The sequence below is a fragment of the Tachysurus fulvidraco genome, chromosome 12, assembly GCF_022655615.1.
Source record: "Tachysurus fulvidraco isolate hzauxx_2018 chromosome 12, HZAU_PFXX_2.0, whole genome shotgun sequence".
NCBI lineage: Eukaryota > Metazoa > Chordata > Actinopteri > Siluriformes > Bagridae > Tachysurus > Tachysurus fulvidraco.
In genome coordinates this window covers 18,392,704-18,416,778 of record NC_062529.1, presented here as the reverse complement: position 1 = coordinate 18,416,778, position 24,075 = coordinate 18,392,704, and the positions used below count along the sequence as shown (strand labels likewise).

Here is a 24,075-nt window from a genome sequence, read left to right as displayed (position 1 = left end):
AGGTCTGTAGGTCTTTCGGGCTGGTTTGGAAGCACCATAGTGTTAAAAGCTAAAATAAGTCCTTCCTTTAGATACAATTTCAATTCTAAAAGTGTAAATCCATTTTAAGGACAGACTGCTATGACTGCCAACAGCATCCCAAATCCACAGTAGATTTACACCAAGAAGATCTAGCATTTATCCCAGCTCACGCTGGCTTCCTTCCCACTGGGACTTTAGCCATGTTCTCTGGATTTCAACTGTATGAAACAGCAATGTAGAAAGCAAGAAAAAACATCGCACTCTATCCTGCTAGATGTGTTTTAAGGGAGAAGGTGCATTTAAGGTTAAGACAGTGGTGCCATGACAACAAAAGCAAACACTCCTAAACAAAGGTACAATTCTGTACCTATTTTTTTCTATCGCTGGAGTAGTGTCCTGTACAATATGTACATTCACTATGAACCTTTCTGCTAGGAGAGATTTAGTTTGAACATTTCCATTTCTTCAGCTTAAGATGGGGCTTTTCTTTATATATATAAATTAAGATATCATTCGGATCAGATGTGTCGCGATCTACACTGATTCGCTCAAAGTGGATTTGTGAACCCTTGATGAGCGTTATGGTCCGGATATAACACCTTAAATGGGGTACATTACATGGCCAAACTTTTGTCTACAAGTGTCTAGAATGCTGTAGCATACAGAAACCGATTTCCTTTCACTGGAACTAAGAGACCTAAATCGTCCCAACATGACAATGCACCTGTGCACCAAGCTCCATGAAGACATAGTTTGTCAAGGTTAGTGTGCAAGAGCCTGTGTAAGCTGCACAGAACTGATCTCAACTACATTTAACACTCTTGCGATGAACACCATTGCCTTCTTCTCACATGACATCACACTCTTCTAGCTGAATTGCCACATCTCCGTTCACCACGTACCAAACTCTAGTGGAAAGCCTTCTCACAAACGAGACGCAGCAAAGAACAAACAACTCGATGTTAGCGCCCACGGATTTGAAATAATACTGTATTTTGAATACTTAGGTGTCTACATACTTTTGGAAATATAATGTACAGAGTTATAAAAAAAAAAAGGGAAGTTGCATCCCGATTGTTTTTTCTAAATGTAAAAGCATTCAGCTGTGAACCATTTCCAGTTTTCTAAAGTTTAGCTCTGTAGAAAAATCTTTGTGCTTCTTTTGTGGTCTTTGTGTCTCACTGAAGTCCAAAATCAACTGTTAAGATATGCTTTGATTGGAGTTTACTATTTGTTATGAGCTTACTGAAATGTAGGCTGTACATTAAACAGTATGCAGGTTTTGTAACTGTTTAAGCATATGAGGTTTATCAGCGCTTTGTAAAAACATGTACAAAGTTAAATGTATTAATATTTCTAGAGTAATAACTTTTGGTAGAAATCATCTTTAAAGTGTCTAGATACAGTACATCAAATGTATCAAACTTACTGTAGAACTAATAATCTATTCTGGGTTGTCCAGTGATTATAATTCGTAACCTTGCATAGAAGGGACCTGAATATTTGACCTTAATTTTAAGATATAGTAAAATAAGTAAGAATGAAGTCTGGCCATTGGATAGCTGTAAGGAACAGATTGAGCTGTAGAAGTACAGCAGTGCCTTTGTTCCTTTGCTGCAAATCAACTTTCAGGGTCAGCTTTTTCCCGTGACGCCACTCTGAACAGACTTTTCATTTTAACTGTGTTCCTTAAATAAATAATTAGGTGAATGGTAGTTTGATTCACAGTGGAGCCTGTGTGGTTAAGTGCTGAATCTGGCAGTGTGTGTTCAGTCCACGCAGAGAGATTAGCCTGACCGACTCAACCCAATAACACTTTCTATTAACAAGAGGAAAAAGGATGGCATTTATGAATATTTTTACTCCCTTAAGGCACAGAGATTCAGTGTAGCGTGGGGACGGAGCCTTCATGCCACGTTCCAGACAAGAGTGCTCTTTCTCTTTCTGCCTCTGAACATAGAAAAAAGGGCTCTGAAGGACTCGGTCCCAGTCACCAGGCTTCCCTGGGATGTTTAAGTCATCACACCACACCACACCGGCAAGGGTGCACAAAGACTTCTCTCAGTCTCTCACACTCTCCCTTTCCTTTATGGCTCATGAGCAAGCTTGGCAGGACTACAGGCCCTTGTGAAGAAGGAAGACGGAAAGAGAGAGCCCATCCTGCAGCCTGCTCTCTTCTCACAAGCAGTGAAAGAAAAGCAGTTGGAAAACAACTCACGTCTTCACAATGACTCTCAAAGCAAGTATAAAGAAACACTTGCAGAATAAGGGACTAAAGGAGTAAACCCCAAGCCCTCATTCTCTCTTCCCTGGAAATCCTTTGTACAATTGCATCTGGCTTAGATGTATAAATGTGTTCCCTGGAGTAGAGAAGACACGTAGGTGGTTCTTTATTACGAGCACACAGATGCAACCATAGTACCATGCAAATTGGTGAAAAGCTAAATTCTGAGTTGCAAATTGATGACTTATAATCAGCTGAATCTTACCTTGTCCTTTGCCTCGTTCAGCAAATCTTCCAGCTCAGAGAAGCTGAAACTAGCCACGGTGATAAAGTCACTGACCACAGGGATGAACTTGTCCCCTCGATCGCGTGGCCGGCTCTGCTGATACTGCAGCTCCTGTGGGTTAACGACATAGAAAACAATGCAGATCATTTAGAAAAGTCTTTTCTTTAGTTTTTTTTTCTTCTACTGCTTCCTGTTAATCATTTCTTAATATAGTGCTTTAGGCTTCTAGCGACTTTATGCTACTCTGTTAAATCTTCCACATTCTGCTGTTTTCAATTTCCATGATGCATTCGAGTCTCGATTCTGAGTCATGGCTTTGCTTGGCCTTGTTTCTCTACATGCCTCTCTCTTAATTGCTTACTGAATATGTCCATATTTATACATCACAGATAACTGCCATTCTCTCATTTAGAGCAGTGAGACAATGATTCGAGCGACTGAAGAGAGGCAGCGGGCTGCAGAGCGTGACTTATCCGAATTCACAGCTGGACAATGAGTCCGATCAAATGTAAGGAGTTGATACTTTAACACGTTTACACAGATGGGAGAAGCTGTAATCATGATCAGATATGGCTGCACACACATATGTAAAATGGGAGTGCTACTGGGTTATCAGGCAAAGCTATTTTGCTTTCGTTAGCACAGGATTCTATTTCTTTTTAAGGTGGTGAGCGATGGGTTAAACTGGTAAGATGCTTATTAGACAGAGTTTAACTAGTGTGTGAAATTAGAGAGAGAGAGAGAGAGAGAGAGAGAGAGAGAGAGAGAGAGAGAGAGAGAGAGAGAGAGAGAGAGGTGTGTGTTGGTGAAAAGAAAATAAATTTGCTAAAAAAACAGAAAAGAATCTGTAGGAGTTGTAAGGCTCTAGTTTATTCCTCAGAAGGACGAGGGTTGAAGCCTCAGCACTTCCAAGCTGCCACTATTGTGCCCTTGAGCAAGACTCTATCTACTCCAGTTGTGGCATCAAGACTGACCCTGTGCCCTGAGCCAACTTGGGATATGTTTAAAAAAAATAAAATAAATAAATTATAATAAATATTAAAAATATATAAATAATAATTCACTGTACTATAATGTACTGAATATTTTGCAAAATAAAAAATAGCTTAATTTCCTTTCTATTGAGGTTAAATGACCTAATATTAAGTAATCAAGTCTCAATGTCTTAAAGGACACTAAGCTAAATGATCTCACCTTTAATTAAACAATCTGTAAAATGATTAAAATAAATCTAATAAAATGGAACTACATCATCCTTAATATGTTATATTAGGACGCACGTGTGAAAGCAGTATGGTATCTTGTGTTAGAGTCGGAGTTAAACTAAAAAAAAAAAAAAAAGATACTTCTTGGCTGATCGATTACTTTTGGGGGTAAGTGGAAAATTGTGCGTTCTGAATTTTCACTGAACCTTTCCTTTAATTGACGGCTATAGTTAGCGGCTCAAAGGGTTGGGAGACTTTCATTTTGCTACAAGAGAATGCCAGTAAAGTCTCACTGTATTGTTCCTAATAGAAATCTGAATAAGCCACAGGAATGTATAATAGAATACTCACTGCTTCCAGAGCCTTCAGTCCACTCTTTATACTGTAGACTTCCTTCTCCAGTTCAGCCAGACTGTGCAGAGCAACAACAAATCAAACATTAGCCTTCAGATCAAAAACATCAGTGCTTATGACTCCCGGAATTAGGCACAAATTCAGTTGATGTATAAAAAGAAATAAAAAAGGACAGTAAGGTTCCTTAAACAATGATTATACTATATTAAAACTACATTACATCGTCGGTCAGAGGGTGTCGATTAACTTTCTACAACACCGACAGCAACTCTGATAGTAGTGCCGATCAAATCAGTTTTTAATGCACTATAGTAACATATAGCAGAATTCGCTAAAACTTCATCTTCAACTATTTATTGATATGGTCAAGTTTTGTATAAGAAGTCTACAGTGTCAAAGCAGTAGGTTTTCCTCCGCAGGAAAGTCTTCAGGACGAAAGAGTTAGAGATTTCTCAGTAATAGGACAATCTGCTATTCTTTCAAAAGCTAACCTTAAATATTCCACCACATTAAATGCAGCTATAAATATATCAAAGTGTGTAAATCTTTAAATAAATACAGCAGATATAACTATTTGCACATTCCTGTGGTAGAGCATAAAAGGAATGAGTCACTTTTGGACATGCTACAAAAGGAGTCGACTTCACGGATGTGTATAACTCCTGCGGTTTTACCACCGTGATGATGTCGATGTTGTTGTCGTCTTTCGGCTGCTCCCTGTTCGGGTTGCCAGAGTGGATCATCTGATCTGCATATTCTGATTTTGGCACTGGTTTTACTGGTTTCACCACAGTGTTGTTGATTATATTCCTAACGCAGTACAGTATGTCCAGATTGGTTGAAGGGTTGCTTAAGTTGAACATGTGACTCACTTGACTTTTGCTGCCTCCGGTACACTGAGAAGATCTTGCTGGACGTTGAGGGTGTCTGGATAGTTCTTCTCAAAAATCATGATCAGGTAGTGCAACATGGTGATGTTTCTGTGAGAGACAAGCATACAGTCATTGAAAACTCCACACCTTCATATGCAAATTGGTGCAAATCATGAATCTGAAATAGATGATTATACTTTTATATAAAGGCTAACAGGGCAAAGCCTGACTCTGATTGGTTAACTAGGAGATACAGACATGCTTTCTGTTCCCATGAGGTCTGAAGGTGCTAATGAATGACGTATTACCAAAAGTACATTTACAAGTAAAAATGTCTAGTAAAGACAAAGAAAAAATCTCAGGCAATACAATTAGATGTATATAAATAATCTGACAGTGGGTCTGTGAGTCATGAAATAATTCCCTTTGTTTTTTTTTTAAACAAAATGATGCCCCTGCCCATGAATTCACTAATTAAGATGGATGACATAAACTTCCTGTTGTATTATTAACATAGAGTTAATAACTTTACTAGTAAATATCTACCTAAAATACATTTTTGTATTTAAATAATAAATTTGCATAATAATGCTGACCACTTCAAGTAGTAAAATATTTTAAAACGCTCAAATATGCAGATGTAAAAAAAAAAAAGAAAGGAAAATATTATTAATACTTATTATTATTATTATTATTATTATTATTATTATTATTATTATTAGAAATTCCAAGCTCCTGCTGTCTGTAACATTTACATTTATGGCATTAGGAAAATGCCCTTATCCAGTGTGACTTACATTTTTAACTAATTTTAATACAACTGAGCAATCGAGGGTTAAGGGCCTTGCTCAGGGGCCCAACAAGTTCAGCAGTTTGACACCTCTTTAACCTGCTATAACATACCTACAGTATGCTGTTTACACATCCACTCAATTAATCTGGTAAATGCACACAAGGTGCCATGAATTTTTGCACAGATTTAGAGACAATATATTACCCAAGGGCCAATTCCACCCATCGCAATGTTCCATAATGCAGCACTGACCTGTCTATGCTTGACTTGGTGTCCACAATCTTGTTCAGGCTAGACACTTTAAAGCCATAGGCATTCCCTCTTTGGCCTTTATTCAGGAAGTTCCCAAAGGCCAGGACCACCTCCAAAACCTGAGTCAGACGTTTACTCCTCATCACCTCACGGGATGCACAGACAATAGCTAAGGAGAAAGCAGACATGGGAAAATAAAGAACACTGAGTTTCGTATATGCAGTTAAGATTGTGGAATAATAATTCTAAAAACAGTTATAAAATATTAAACAATATGAACATCATCAAGTTACGATAAGTAAGGAATAAAACACTTAGATGCATGTCGTCATTACAAAATAATCCAAGAAGACGCTGGTGTGATGCCACGACCAACCTGAAGTGAATTATTTTCCCATAACAGAGAAACCAAACGTTTTACTTATCTCAGCATTACAAATTTGACAATTCTTACATTTCTAACCATATTTATTATTCGATGGCACGAGGTACGTTTTTAATTGGTATAGAGTTGCATTTAATTTTGAGGAATGTTTGTGAGACTAGAACACAATATACTGACATTGGAGTCTCTGTCCCCTTAAACGTATCAGTGCCTTAACTTATATAAATGTTTAGCACCTCTGAATGAGTTGACGTGACGTGACATACAGCTGTACATTTTTAAATAATTCCGTTGATGCATGGTTGAAAAGCAATGTCTGACTTTCATTGGATAACATTCATAGAATTTTTATTTATTATTACTTTTGTCAGATTAAAGTTTTTTCTGTGACCATTGTGAGTTTTCCTTTCATAGAACGAAGGGTACCAACAATTTTGTCCACGTGTGTAAGCACGGTAACCCATACTCAGAATTCTTTCTCTGCTTTTAACCCATCCAAAGTGAACACAAACAGCAGTGAACACACGCACACACACACACAGCAGTGAACACACACACAGCAGTGAAAACACACACACACACACACACACACACACACACACACACACACACACACACACAGCAGAGAACACACACACACACACACACACACACACAGCAGTGAAAACACACACACACACACACACACACACACACACACACACACACACACAGCAGTGAACACACACACACACACACAGCAGTGAAAACACACACACACAGCAGTGAACACACACACACACAGCAGTGAACACACACACACACACACAGCAGTGAAAACACACACACACACACACACACACACACACACACACACACACACACACAGCAGTGAAAACACACACACACAGCAGTGAACACACACACACACACACAGCAGTGAACACACACACAGCAGTGAAAACACACACACACACACACACACAGCAGTGAAAACACACACACACAGCAGTGAACACACACACACACACACAGCAGTGAAAACACACACACACACACACACACACACACACACACACACAGCAGTGAAAACACACACACAGCAGTGAACACACTCACACACACACACAGCAGTGAACACACACACAGCAGTGAAAACACACACACACACACACACACACACACACACACACACAGCAGTGAACACACACACACACACACACACACACACACAGCAGTGAAAACACACACACACACACACACACACACACACAGCAGTTAACACACACACACACACACAGCAGTGAAAACACACACACACAGCAGTGAACACACACACACACACACAGCAGTGAAAACACACACACACACACACACACACACACACACAGCAGTGAACACACACACACACACACAGCAGTGAACACACACACACACAGCAGTGAACACACACACACACACACAGCAGTGAAAACACACACACACACACACACACACACACACACACACACACACACACACACACACACACACACACACACACACACACACACACACACACACACAGCAGTGAAAACACACACACACAGCAGTGAAAACACACACACGCAGCAGTGAAAACACACACACGCAGCAGTGAAAACACACACACACACACACACACACACAGCAGTGAAAACACACACACACACACACACACACACACACACAGCAGTGAACACACACACACACACACACACAGCAGTGAAAACACACACACACACACAGCAGTGAAAACACACACACACACACACACACACACACAGAGCAGTGAACACACACCCGGAGCAGTGGGCCGCCATTTATGCTGTGGCGCCCAGGGAGCAGTTGGGGGGATTCGGTGCCTTTGCTCGAGGACACCTCAGTCGTGGTATTGCCGGCCCGAGACTCGAACCCACAACCTTAGGGTTATGAGTCAAACTCTCTAACCATTAGGCCACGACTTCCCAGAGTCCCCTAGGCCACGAGTTATTTGTTACAGAAACAGTTATTTGGTATAGAAATGTCGTATTAATAACATATTAGAATGAGCATGTAACGGTAATATAAACTTATAATCATCTGTATTACAGCCGTAGCTACAACTAGCTCAACTATCGTCAGAGCTGCCGTTACAGAAATCTTAATCTTCCATAAGGTTTGAGAATTTAACACACTGTGAGTGTTCTGCGAAATCTCCTTGGCCTTATTTCCCCCTAAAATGTCTACAGTAAAATTATTCAGTATTTATGTTGTTATTTATTAAGCCCAAAAAAAAAAAAGAAATTCAGATGCAGCTTTGCTGGTTAAAGAGCTTATGGATCTTACAGTCCACTCATGATTACATCTAACCCAGTTCCTAAATTATATGTACAATCCTCCCTAAAACCAAATCCTCCATCACTCTCTCAATCATGAACGGGCCAAGACATAATTTAATCAAAGCAATCAATACAATACCAAAGCAAAAACCACACATGTTGTGTAAAGGTTTCAATAAGACAAGGCTATTATTCCTTTTTTCATTCTTTTCACCAAATGAATTTCTCAGGAACACACAAAAACAAAACCGCCAAAATTCCCAGAAAAAGCCCCTGGCATCAGACAAAACAATTACTTAACCTCAGTGTCCACCATGAGCCAGATCATGTGTATAGAAATTTCTGCATCAGTGTATGTTTGAGAATGAATTGGTCTCAACTCAACTAAACTCAACTGATCTGTCCTCACTGTACTGGGATTCCCATCATGAGCTCCCATTACTGAATCATCACACAGCTCTGATGCCTGGCCACAAGTTTCATCTCACTCGTACAAATCACACTAGCAAACGTGCTTCATTTTCGATGCAGCGTCCAACTCACGGGTCTCGAACAAAGACTAAACGATGTTGACAAGTGAGCATGCATTCGGGGGTTGGGTGGAGGACGATTTGGGGTGGGGTGGTCGCCTGGGGGTGATCTGTGGGTCTGGTGTGTTTATGGAAACAGATCCTGGGCATGTATTTATTATTCTTTTCCACTAGTAGTTGAACCATTCTCCATCGACTATCAAGCCACTATGGAGGTTAGTCTTCCACCACAAGGATGTGACAAAGGCAATGGAGGAGATTGTTAGCTGATAAAACACCAACATTTGTGGCATATTTAAAATTCCAGATAGGTTTTCATGTGGTTCAGACACCAAACTCTTTTGATACTTCAACATGCTTTTCAGTCAGTCAGACAGGTGTCTTGAGGTGCTGCAAAGTCCTTGAAAGCAAGCTGAACTATTAATGATGTCTGCATGATGAAAACCCACTGACATGAACAGCTAGAGATACAGCGACTTGCATGAGTTTTTACCTTTTGACCTCTCGGTTGTTTCTCTGGCTAATTCACCTATTTACTCATTAAGTTAATCATTGCGTTAGTCATCACTCCACAGGATGCATCCCCCCCCCCCCAATTGTTTTGACAACTCCTTGGACTTCATGATATTCTATTAGTTATGTTTTCTAGAGGCCTTCCTGTAATAAGTGTATTAATATTGAGATCATGTGACACATTAATTAAACAGTTGGACACCATTCAACTTATGTGTGTTTGCATTAGTATTCATTTGGGGATTTCACAACAGGAGTAAATGCTTATGCAATACACGATTATTGATTTTATTTCCAGCCGCTGTTTTGTGTAGATTACTGACATTTAACTCCAATTACGTCTGTTTTAGTTGCAGGTTCTAAAACAATGGAGTGTGGGAAAAGTTCATGTCAACATTTATGTGAGGCCACTATATTAAACTGCTTATCCTTAAATCCCCTTTGACACACATGCACACAGTAATGCACACACACAGACGCACACGCACACACACACAAGCACGCGCAGACACACACGCACACAGTAATGCACACACACAGACGCACACGCACACACACACAAGCACGCGCAGACACACACGCACACAGTAATGCACACACACAGACGCACACGCACACACACACAAGCACGCGCAGACACACACGCACACAGTAATGCACACACACAGACGCACACGCACACACACACAAGCACGCGCAGACACACACGCACACAGTAATGCACACACACAGACGCACACGCACACACACACAAGCACGCGCAGACACACACGCACACAGTAATGCACACACACAGACGCACACGCACACACACACAAGCACGCGCAGACACACACGCACACAGTAATGCACACACACAGACGCACACGCACACACACAAGCACGCGCAGACACACACGCACACAGTAATGCACACACACAGACGCACACGCACACACACACAAGCACGCGCAGACACACACGCACACAGTAATGCACACACACAGACGCACACGCACACACACAAGCACGCGCAGACACACATGCACACAGTAATGCACACACACGCACACAGTAATGCACACACAGACGCACACGCACACACACACAAGCACGCACAGACACACACTCACACAGTAATGCGCACACAGACGCACACGCACACACAAGCACGCGCAGACACACATGCACACAGTAATGTGCACACACACGCACATACACACAAGCACGCACAGTCACACATGCACACGGTAATGCACACACACAGACGCACACATGCACACACACACAAGCACGCACAGACACACACGCACACGGTAATGCACACACACACACGCACACACACACAAGCACGCACAGTCACACATGCACACAGTAATGCACACACACAGACGCACACGTGCACACACACACAAGCACGCACAGACACACACGCACACGGTAATGCACACACACACACGCACACACACACAAGCACGCACAGTCACACATGCACACAGTAATGCACACACACAGACGCACACGTGCACACACAAGCATGCACAGACACACACGCACACGGTAATGCACACACACAGAACAACACGCACGCACACACACACACAAGCACGCACAGACACACACGCACACAGTAATGCACACACACAGACAGACACGCACGCACACACACAGACACACACGCACAAAGGCATGCAAACATGCACAGACACACACGCACACAGGCATGCAAACACACACACAAGCACTCACGCACGCACAGACACACACGCACACAGTAATGCACACACACAGACAGACACGCACGCACACACACACACAAGCACGCACAGACACACACGCACACAGTAATGCACACACACAGACAGACACGCACGCACACACACAGACACACACGCACAAAGGCATGCAAACATGCACAGACACACACGCACACAGGCATGCAAACACACACACACACACACAAGCACGCACAGACACACACGCACACAGTAATGCACACACACACACACACACACACACAAGCACGCACACACACAGACACACACGCACAAAGGCATGCAAACACGCACAGACACACATGCACACAGGCATGCAAACACACACACAAGCACTCACGCACGCACAGACACACACAGGCATGCAAACACACGCGCACACACAGACACACACGCACACAGGCAAGCAAACACAGACAGACAGACAGACACCCACTTACACACATACACACGTGTACTCATGCACGCATAGACACACACACGCACGCACACACATACACACACGCACGCACGCACATACACACACACGAGCACTCATGCATGCACAGACACCCAGGCATGCAAACACACAGAGACAGAGACAGACAGAGAGAGAGAGAGAGAGAGAGAGAGAGAGAGAGAGAGAGAGAGAGAGAGAGAGAGAGGTTTGCCAAAAACACACATTTTCTCCATCAGTTATAGATGTTATACTATTTGAAATAACCTACTGGGTCTTTTAAAGCACAAAAATGAAATCTTGTGTATTCCTGGATTCAAATGAGTTTCAAGTCATTTCTTACCACCTCATTTTGTTAATGTATGAAGTTTAACCAATTACTAAGCAACGAATAAAACACTGTGGAACATTCTATTAACAGGAAATACATGCTTAATGTAACGTTCCCAGACTTAATTATGTCCTAAATCTGCATGTCCTGAAATATTTTATTCCCCTTATACCTCAGCAACATGCCAGCGTTTACATGCCAGCGACCCCCCCCCCCCCATCAGTTTATAATAACTGCTATTGGGAAATGTCCATGAAAGAAAAAAACTCCCCACTCCTTAAGACCGAGCATTAAAAATTGCTCACTACTAAATTAATAAATATATAAATAAACACAATAAAAAAAAATGACCCTGTTTAATCAAAGCTTACAAATTCATAGACTTATTACTAAATTTCTGCTGTCATTTCATATTAATTTCTTCTAATTAAATAAAAAAAATATAAATAAATAAATAAAATGTTATGATGTTCGATTTCTGCTTTTTTTAAAAATATATATTTATTTAAATTTATTACTTGTTTATATGATCAGATTGTGCTTCTTACATAGTTCCAGTATATTCTATAGAAAATATTCTTGTTCTTTATGAAAACTCAATCATTTATGAGACTCATTCCTTAAATATTACAATTACTGTATATACTGTTTCACATTTATGGCATTTGGCTGACGTTCTTATCCAGAAAGACTTACATTTTTTATTTCATTTTATACAACTGAGCAATTGAAGGTTAAGGGCCTTGCTGGCAGCTTGGTGGACCTGGGATTTGAACTCACGACCTTCCGATTGGTCTACCAACACCTTAACCGCTAGACATACCACATCCCAGTTTTCTTTGCTAGATAACAACACCTTTTAAATCTGTTTACTTATCTGAAGCATCCACATCTGGAGCAAATCCCTGTGAATGACCTGTTATACAGAAATGTTAGTATTACACCAGACGTGTCGCTTACCGTCCACCTTCGGCTTGGTCTCTGCAAGTCGTTCTGCAAACTTCTTTTTAAAGAACAGGGACTGGAGCCTCTGCTGGTAGTGATCAATCCTAACCAGGAGTCAGGCAGCAGCAGAAAGACAAAAAAAAGGAAAGGGAAAAGAATAATCAGTCTCCACAGGAGAGTCATTTCAATGAACGTTTGGCTCTCCCACACAGATTCCTGAGCTTTTATCCTTAATGAGCTGCTGCAAACTCTATGCACTCGTGAAGAATCATGATGCAGGGACCCCCCTCTGCTGAGAAGAGGGAAAGAAAAAGGATGGAAGGGTAGCAGGATGATTTCAAAGCGTAGTTATCCATACTGAATGATAAAGAGGGGAAATAACAGTGCATTTTGGGGGCGCCGGTGGGACTAGACAGGAGGCTGTGGGAATTTCAAGAGACCACAGGCTACTGAGGTGGTTTACTTTTGCCACTAGCAATCAAGGACACCACAATAAGAGGGAGTTCTTTTTGTTGACAAGATGTTTTTCATGTACACTTACACTGTTAGCATCAACATTTCTCTCCACCTAAGGGTTAATTTACCCAAACAAACCATTTGTACCTGCTCATGTCGTACAGGAAGCGGTCGGCACGGGCCATGCGGTCCAGCTCGTGCTTGTGTTCCTCCAGAAGGTCAGTGTCGCTCTTTTCAGGAACAAATTTTAACAGCTGCAAGCAGCAAATACAAGAACATTACAAAATACAGTGAAATCGGTGTATTATGTAAGGAACAAAACACATCAAGCCGTGCTGTTAAATGATCAAAGTCAGGGTGGTGTGATGAGGCCCAACAGATCATATCTTGTTAAAAGTTCCATCCACAGATGCACGTGCACACACAGGCACACACACACACACACACACACACACACATACAGGCACACATGCGCGCACATGCCAATGATTCTGAGGTTGACTAAATGAAGATGACTCAACTTCAATAAAAACAAACAGGAGAGAGATCGGCTTTATTTGTACATCCTGTACAAATATTCTTTTTCTTCTTGCTTTGTTTTATGCTTCTTTCAGCTGCTCCCATTAGGGGTCTCCACAGTGTATCATTGTTCTCCATCTCGATCTGTTCTCTGCATCTTCCAGTCACACCAGCCACATGCAGGTCTTCCCTCAGCACATCTATAAACCTCCCCCTTTTGCCTTCCTCGTCTCCTGTTGCCCAGTTGCTCTCCATCCTCATCACTCCCAAAGCAAATTACAGCATCTTCAGCTGTGTCACTTCCACCTCTGCCTCCTATCGATTTGTCAGCATCACCATCTCCAAGCCATACAACATAGCTTGTTTCAGCAAGTGTCTGAGAAAAGTGTACCTGTGGCAGTCGTTGGTGAAACAAGCCTTGACGGATCCGGTATGGAAATCTGGTTTATGATCCGCATATTTGATTTGGCAACACTCTCTATCTTAACCGTTCTTGGTAGCTGCTTCTTCTTGCTTATTTTTACATGCATAGAAGGCATGGCCGGGTTTTCACTTCATCGCAAGTTGTAGACTGAATATAACGTGTACGTGACAAATAAAAATCTTGAATTTAGTACCTGTTCTAGCATATCTTTAGCCAGCTCCTCTCTCTCGTCCATTTCCAGAATGGCTCTCTTGATCTCCTCGTTGCTCATTTTTAACCTGTACAGTCAAAAAGATAAATAAAAAAAAATGATCAGAAATTATGACAATTAAGTTATACCGTTAATCATTAAGTTAAACATGTTCACATGGATGATGGATGTGGTGCTCTGTAAGCTTTGGTCAATAGCTACTGAGTGCATAGTCATGGAGTCATCACAATGTTACCTGCCCCCTGGGACAGTTTGAGCTGATGTCTTTTTAAAAGAACGAAAAAAACAAAACAAAACAAAAAAAACGAGTCGACTTTTCTTTTATCTTTATTATTTTAAATTTGAACTAATCCCACCTTCCAATCTAAAAATGCTGTAAGACTGTACAAGCAACACTTTTTAATGTAATGCTAAGTTATCTAGAGATACACAAATAAACACATAATAAAAACCTCTGGCACAAAGCTGATGGATCAGTCTGATAGACTCTCTTAAAAAAAAATATTTCATGGCGAATCCAAGCAGCAAAGTGATTTCCAAGTCAATATACAGGACAAAGGTTAACATTTCTTGTTCCCCCCCTCAAAAACATTGGACGGTTACATTAAATCTTAACCATTTAATCGAACATTAACTTGACAACATCTTTTAAAAAACAACAAGTTCAATATTAACCGTGTTTAAACTTAGCTTACAAATTCTTAAGAAAAGTTTTACAAAATTAAGCACCGTTTGCCGTGACAGCTATTTTTGTGCCCACACACGGGTGAAGTTTCTCTCAGTGCATTATATCTTACCAGAGGCCTGTTTTGTTGTGTTCATGATCAGCAGTGAATGACTTCATAACCATTCATAAGCATTTCTGAATTTATCTAGCCTGCTATGGGTAATATATCCATGGAAAAGTTCCAAAAATATAAAAACAGTGCTTGTTCATAAGCACCTATAATTTGAAGGTGTTAACTTCAAACACAAAAATTCTGTGTAATGTTATTCCAACAGAGAGAAAAACACATTTCACTCTAAAAGCCATCAGTGTACTGGCTCAGTTTATATCAGACTGGTGGACGTAAAATAATTCACTTGTTTATCCTGATTGAAAATGTCTGGATATGTCGCTATCCGTTCTGCTGGCGAAGCGGGATACAAGCGTACTGTTAAAAAGGGTTAAACTTTGTGCGATTATTTATTATATTTCACAAATTTTTTATTTCCCTTCTGTGCATTAATGAAACATCAGAAGCAGCTACTTCACTACTGTGAATTTATTAGCATTGTTTGTTGTAACATGACGTGACATACGGCCTTGCTCAAGGGCCTTGCTCAAGGGCACCTCAGTCGTGGTATTGCCGGCCCGAGAATCGAACCCACAACCTTAGGGTTAGGAGTCAAACTCTCTAATCATTAGGCCACGACTTCCCCACGTTTGTGTATTAAATTTAAGAGCTGTGTGTATGAATGCGAGTCATATTCCTTGTGTTCCTTCGGGCATATTTGACAACGTTGCTGCATCATGATTAAGTACATACTTTGAGAGTAAGATAACACAGTTCTGTGCACGCCGCCCATCGATGACAGACAGCTCCTTCACTTTCCTTGTGCTTAGATACAAGTCATCCATGGAGCCGGTCTCCTTCTGCAGAGAGCAAGAAAACACGGAACACAGAATATTTTAAGAGCAGGATAGAACCTTATATTATAATCTATTATCTAGATTTAAATAAGAATTGCATGATGTAATTTAGAAAAAAAACAAACACTTTTTTCGTGCAGATTGAAACGGCTTCATCTCCTGAATCTTGACCCTAAACCCAGAAGCTGCTTTCACCCTGAACTCTACTACCACCACCACCATATGTACCACAGTGGCTCTCAAGCCACATCACTGCAGTGAGTGTGAAAATCCTTGTGCTGAATTCAATAAACAGAAGAAGCTGTAACAAAACAGAGATGGAATGCATAACTTTCCATAAAACACTAGAGAGACAGGAAACAGCTCCAGGATTCGGAGCAGACGGTTAAGTGAGGACCGTGTGACGGAGGCTGCTGAGGTGAGGATGTTTAAAGTACAGTGAGCTATTTATGGGTGAAAGCTTTTCCTCTGCTCTGTACGCAAGAATGATTCAACAACCGCTGGACGGGCGTCCAAATAAGGCTCAATGCTTCCATGGCTGTGGCTGATGGGATTTGGGTTTGGCGTGAGGTCAGAAGAGTACTCCTACTCACTTTTAGCCTTCGCCAATTCATCACTCACTACCAACTCGGCAGATGGGCTGGACAGCAGAAAAGTAACCTTCAGGAAATACTGAGCTTATGGACTTTTACTGAAGTGATTTAAGCTAGAAATGTAGGAGAGGAAAGAACTTTTTTAGCCATCACAGTTAAAATGCAGTGGGAACATCCAGCAACACAAAAAATCCAGCATTATATGACTAAGCAAAAGCTAAACCGGTGATTAAAGATCTGAATTTTGGCACAAGTAAGCAACACGAATTGTGATGTTTAGAACTCACAAGCATGTTTAACATTTCAGACACTTAAGAGAGGAATTCTTGGTCTGTCTGTTTGGATGCTGGTGGTCCACATCGTTTGTATTTTCTCCTTAATAAATCCCCAGATATCTGAAGTAGTGCCTCTGAGAATATATCTTATTATTACATGCAGCAAAGATGAACTTTTTTTTTTCCTTCTTAAATACAAATAGGATTTAAGGGATCACAGATTCAGGAGACTGCAGAAAAAAATGACATCTGAGCAAATGATGTCTTAAATCCAGTCACTTTTATCTACTATTTCTTATGATAAGATTATTAAGATTGTGGGTGTGATTATCTAAATATAAGATTATTAAGATTGTGGGTGTGATTATCAAAATATAAGATTATTAAGCCCATTTCTGGGTTTTTAAGCTTTATAGTTTCTGATACTATTGGCAGATTATTTTGCTTCTTACTACAAAATAATGCTGAAACTAAAAAAATAATAATAAAAATAATCTGCCTATCTAATCTACAGAAATAGTAGCCTAAAATAGTTTATGGTAATCTTTTGATATCAAATACTCAATCATGTTGACTATATCCTCTATACTCTAATGGCACTATGGTGCCTCCTAAGACCTACAACAACACTACTGGGATTCATACACAAGTAAGTCATCAAAAGAATCATCACATAATTCATGTTTCTGTAACACTTGCTGCTTTCACCCTTAACTTAAGCACAGTTAAGGTAACTGATAAAGCTACAAGCTAAGAAAGCAGTTTTAAGATGAGACTTTAAAGTGGTGTGAAGGTCGTGGCTGGCAGCGGATTGTGGGAGAAGGCACAAAGCCAAAGGCAGACTACACAAACTAAAGACTCACCTGTTTGAAGGATTGGTTAGTGAGCAGCTCCTGGTCAGGCAGATGGAGAGAGCAGCACAGAAGGGAAAAAAACAAAACAGTGGAAGACATGCAGTGATTAGTGTCACAAGCAGCAGAACTACAGAAAAAAGGCTCAGCCAGAGCTGGGCTGCACTCTCTCACACACTCACACACACTCTCTCACTCACACACACTCTCTCACTCACACACACTCTCTCACTCACACACACTCTCTCTCTCACACACACTCACACTCACACACTCACACTCACACACTCACACTCACACACTCACACTCACACTCACACACTCACACTCACACACTCACACTCACACACTCACACTCACACTCACACACTCACACACTCACACTCACACTCACACACTCACACACTCACCACACACACACACACACACACACACACTCTCACACACACTCTCTCACACTCACACACACACACACACTCTCACACACACACACACACACTCACACACACACACACACTCTCACACTCACACACACACACACACACTCTCACACACACACACACACACACACTCTCACACACACACACACACACACACTCTCACACACACACACACACACTCTCACACACACACACACACACACACACACACACACACACACTCTCACACACACACACACACTCACACACACACTCTCTCACACACTCTCACTCTCTCACACACACTCACACACACACACACACACACACACACACACTCACACACACACACACACACACACACACACACACACACACACACACACACACACACACACACAGACACACACACAGACACACACACAGACACACACACAGACACACACACACACAGACACACACACAGACACACAGAGAGAGAGAGCCACAGCCTCTCACTATTGGCACTGTAAGAGTAATTCAACTATATAGCCATATAAGTCAATATAATGTATCTGAACTGGAAACAGTGTTGTCATGGTCTCTGTTGCTGGCATGGTCAGTTAGCACAATGAAAGCGCTACAGATTCTACTCCATGCTTAAGCTCTTTATCAAGCCGAACACAACAAGCCATTCAGCAAGGAACAGCTGCTGTAAATGTGTGGTAGTCGGGGAAAACCCAGCGTATGTCACTGTGACTGAATTCTGGCAAGAAGCCAAAAAAAAACCAAGCCATTTTTTTATGCCTATAACTTAGAGATACCTCAAATGTCAGGAAGCATAAAGATATATAACAAAAATGACTTCATTTTGGATATCTTCCTGCAAAGATCGTGTCGGGGAAAGAATCAGTTTCACACATATAGTGACTCATAGCAAAAAAAAGCAACCAGAGATTCAGAGGCTCAGGGTTCAAGCTCCAGCACTGCCAAGCTGCCACTGTTGTGTGCATAAGCAAGGCCCTTATCCCTCTCTGCTCCAGGGATGCTGTGTCATGACTGACCCTGTCTTCTGACCCCAACCTCCAAAAGATGGGACATGCAAAGGAAGAATTTCTCTGTGTTGTAATGTATATGTGACAAAATAAAACCTTCTATATTCATTAAATATAATCATTTATTTACAGTGAAGATGACTTCCGAGCACGTGGGCGAAAGCAACTGTTATGTATATGGACTAGATGTGTATGTGTCCAGAATTGCTATAAAGATCTGAAATGTTTGACGTTATGCAAATACGAATCAACTCGGTGCAGCGACTCCTAGTTGGAGTGAAGACAGATTCAAACTGATTTCTTGTCAAGTTTAATGCTAGTTGCTCCACCCAGTGATAAGCATTATTACCATGGCAACCAGTAGTAGGAACGCCTTCATAGCATAGCAATTGGAGACTTGCAGAGATAGAAATCACAGTATGTGCGAATGTAGCATAAAAGTGATTTCCTCATACAGATAATTGTATGAAATCGTTCAGGTCTGTTTGTAATCGGATGCTCGCTGTCAAAATATCTGTTATGCTTCCGCACTGCATCAGAGGGGAATATGCAAATGTTATTTTCTTTCTTTTTCCAGGTTTGGAGGTAATGATTCATTAAAATGATCTCATTTTTGGTTGAGATGAATACGGAAGGAAAAAAAAAACTAATTCAAGGTCTGTTGTTTTCGGAACTATATACTGTATCTAGCAGAAAATATCCCATAAGCAAGTACAGTAAAGGGTTTTCCCAGGCTGCCACACAAACAGGCTCTAAAAGGGCAAAGCTTTTACATGATCCTACTGTAGATCTCTTTCTAACACTCAAATCAAAATATGACACAGAGATCACCATTATTTCAAATGATTTCTAACACAAATATAGTATTCAAATTCTCAGTACTTGTTGCCTCTGATAAGCCGAAAACATTTTCTCGATATCTTTCAGGTCAAGGACTTTGAAAGCCTGCAGGTCATCGATGTCGTGCCAGATCGTACCCGTGATCTTGTTCTGTTAAAAACAAGGAATGAGTCATTATGAGGGTGGAGGAATTCATAACTCAAAAATAATGACTGTAAATTGTTTGCCATTTTAAAATATTCCGTTATTAAACAAAGCCAAAGCATGACGCAATGTTTGTCCAACACTGTCCAACCGTGCTATTTATTTTAAGCTGATTCATGACGTTTAAGTGAGCTTTTTGGTTTGTTTAGTCATTAAAGTGCAATGAAGTGCTCACCTCGCCCAGCTTGGCCCAGTTAAAAGACTTGAGTGGGTGTGATGGCTGTGGGATGTTTTTGTTGCGCAGACTCGTGCCGCTGCTGAAGGTAGCGGGCGCCAGTGGGACTGGTGCGCCGGAGAAAATGGGTGGAGCTCCAGGAGGTGGAGGCGGAGCACCTGGAGGAGGTGGTGGTGGAGGAGGGGCTGGGCAGAATGGGAGTGGAGGAGGAGGTGGAGGGAAACCAGTCATCATTGGAGGAGGAGGAGGTGGAGGCATCGGACCTCCGGGTGGAGGAGGTGGAGGGAATGACACCGTACTTCCATTCTGAATAAAAAAAAAAAGGGTAAGGCAATGTGTCAGTGTAATATATCAGAGATGCACCAGTGGCCCTCTGATGATAAAAAACTAACACTCAACAACCACCACTGAGCTCCTGTTCCAGTCTAGAAAGTCACATGAAAAATTGTACTCACAGAAAAATCATTAATCCGAGAAGACAGATCTAAAACTTGTTCCCTGGCAGAGCGCAGTTCTACTCCTTCTCTCTGTAGCTTGTCTTTCATCTTGTTCAGAGTTTTCATCATGTCTTCTTTCTCTTGTGTTTTGATCTCACACTCTCGCTCCTTCCTCTCAAGTCGGGCCATGAGTTCTGCATGCTCTACACGAACAGATACGTACATACGCAGTCAGTAAAAGAAAGTTAATTAGCACTTTTTTTAATTATTTTTTTTACCATTATAAAATAGAAATATAAACAATCAATATGAAAAAAAAAAACACTAAGTAAAAAAGTTTAGAAAGGAAGAAATATGAAAATGAATAAGAAATAAAATAAGACAGGGGTGTTGCTATAGGAAAATAGTAGACGAGAGATCGGCAATCAATCAATTTTTATTACCAGAGACTGACATGTAATAATTAGGAACATTGTGAAACAACTTCCTGTAATCACTTTGTCCTAGCAGCAATAAATGGTCTCTAATAATTAAATTAAATTAAACAATAAAGAAATAATGATACCAATTAATACTACTACCACCACTACCACTACTACTAATAATAATAATAATAAGAGAAAAATTGGGATAGTTGTTGCTAAGAAACAACAAATTCCAAAAAATTTCAAGTTCCAGATTTACCGCTAACCGTCATGAAGCTCTGACACAAGAGACTCCATCCAAATATGTTGAATAAACTCCTCATGGAAAAGTTTTGACCCATTTATGTATCCAATAGCTGTTACTAAAGAAAGATCGCTTATTAAAACAAGTGCCTTAACATTAACCTATAACCAGCGTTATAGGAAATGGTTCATTTTCTGACTAAAAAGATTTCAGTAGTGTGGTATGAAAAAATTTATAAATCAAGTGATCATCAGATCCAGTCTGATTCTAAATGAGCCCTTTAAATAAATAGATGAAAGTCCTTTAAATAAAAAGATTCAGAAATCTAAATTGTAAGTACAATTTTACAATGTACAATTAGTACTTAGTGATAACTCCGACAGTGTTGGTACAAGCAAGGGTGTACTTAATAAACTGGCAATTATTGCTTTGTACTGTTTGCTGCAAGTAACTCACATTGTCCCAAAGCAGCTTTACAGGAGGTTGGAAACAGAATAAAACTGTCAACGTTTAAAATCTAAAATCAAGATACTATTTATCTTTAATATTTATCCCTAATGAACAAGCCAGAGGTGAGCGAAGCAAGGAAAAACTCCCGGAGACGATATGAGGAAGAAACCTCGAGAGGATCCAGACCTTATGCTCATTTGGTTAACACTTGACAATAAATAATGTAAATGTAAATAATGTCCTTTCTACAACAGACTGTAGTTAAGTGGAATTAAGCAACCCAAGAGCTCCCAATTTCCAAGTTCTCCACAGACTTAACACTAATTCCGCTCTGTCGAAGTCTTCAAATGATCGTCGATGAAGACCCAACCATAAGACATAAGATATCTACAGTACTAACCTTTCCTGAATTTCTCGGCCTGTTCCCGCCATTGTTTCACCTCGTTCTCGTTCACGAGCCTGCCAGCAAAAAGAGTAGAATGAAACCCATTAGCCTGCTGTTCTCGAATATCAAAGATTTTGTCCTTATGCTTTCATTTGCTTCACTTACCTTCACATCACTAATTCATCAATTCATTATGTTATTGTTGTGTAAAGGTAATTGTTAATGTACAATGTCAAGGATATTTTATAGGCTGAATTATAACATGACCATGAAAGGAGTTATTTCCATTTAATCCCATTAAATACAGGAACAGACAGTTAGGTTGAGTTTAAATAATAATAGGTACATTAACAAAAGAAAGAAAGAAAAAAAAAATCACAGCCATTAAATGACTAATTTGTAAACGTTAACAGGTTCTCACAGGATTATCACGGACTGTCAACACGAGGTGTTGACTTTTATATGTAGGAGTCATTAAATAGTTATGTATCTGGACAGATGGTTTTAGTTCAGCACATGATTAGGGTTATGAGACCTTCTGGTGGGGAAAAAAAAAGGTTTCAAGTTTAAAATAAAACACCTGGATGAGCGCTGCTTTCCGTAGCTGAGGAACACAAAGAAAACGAAGGAAGAGAATTACTATCGACTCATGAAAGTAATACAGGTAAGAAGTAAAGAAAAAAATATGCATGTTTAATAAAAACCCGACTATATATCTACAGTACTGTGCAAAAGTTTTAGGCAGGTGTGAAAAAAATGCTGTGAACAAAGAATGCTTTTAAAAAAATGGAAGAAGTGTTAAACATTTCTTTTCATAAATGAACAAAATGCGGTGAATGAACAAAAGAGAAATCTAAATCAAATCGATATTTGCTGTGACCACCCTTTGCCTTCAAAACAGCAGCAGTTCTTCTAGGTACACTTGCACACAGTTTTTGAAGGAACTCAGCTGGTAGGTTGTTCCAAACATCTTGGAGAACCAACCACAGATCTTCGGTGGATGTAGGCTCTCTCACATCCTTCTGTCTCTTCATGTAATTCCAGACGCACTCGATGATGACGCACTGGACCTCTCACTGGACACCGGACCCCCCCCGTTCTATGCGCACCATACCCCCCCCCCCCCCCTTTTTTTTTTTGCACAAACACTTTAATTCTGGACTGTCACTGTAACTCTGGACTTGCACAGCACAGTGCCACTTTATATACTCCATACACAATCTACACACCATACTTCACCTGGACATTCTAAGGACACTTTACACACCATACTGCACCTGG

General features: G+C 40.6%; 1 protein-coding gene across 6 annotated transcripts in view; it reads right to left on the bottom strand.

The window, feature by feature from the left end:
- daam2 (dishevelled associated activator of morphogenesis 2) overlaps window positions 1-24,075 on the bottom strand; it is a 106,472-nt gene that overhangs the window by 3,239 nt on the left and 79,158 nt on the right. For 3 of the 6 annotated variants that reach the window (XM_047821159.1, XM_047821160.1, XM_047821161.1), the window contains exons 12-25: window positions 23,375-23,398; window positions 22,810-22,868; window positions 21,309-21,493; window positions 20,854-21,159; window positions 20,517-20,624; window positions 18,194-18,223; window positions 16,359-16,465; window positions 14,812-14,896; window positions 13,823-13,929; window positions 13,235-13,323; window positions 6,008-6,176; window positions 4,963-5,070; window positions 4,088-4,148; window positions 2,511-2,642 (exon numbers count right to left, since the gene is read on the bottom strand). In XM_047821159.1, the coding sequence (XP_047677115.1) occupies window positions 2,511-2,642; window positions 4,088-4,148; window positions 4,963-5,070; window positions 6,008-6,176; window positions 13,235-13,323; window positions 13,823-13,929; window positions 14,812-14,896; window positions 16,359-16,465; window positions 18,194-18,223; window positions 20,517-20,624; window positions 20,854-21,159; window positions 21,309-21,493; window positions 22,810-22,868; window positions 23,375-23,398 (1,570 nt within the window). The remainder of the gene's footprint in view (window positions 1-2,510; window positions 2,643-4,087; window positions 4,149-4,962; window positions 5,071-6,007; window positions 6,177-13,234; window positions 13,324-13,822; window positions 13,930-14,811; window positions 14,897-16,358; window positions 16,466-18,193; window positions 18,224-20,516; window positions 20,625-20,853; window positions 21,160-21,308; window positions 21,494-22,809; window positions 22,869-23,374; window positions 23,399-24,075) is intronic. The other 3 variants (XM_047821162.1, XM_027168393.2, XM_047821163.1) reach the window with 3 other exon arrangements.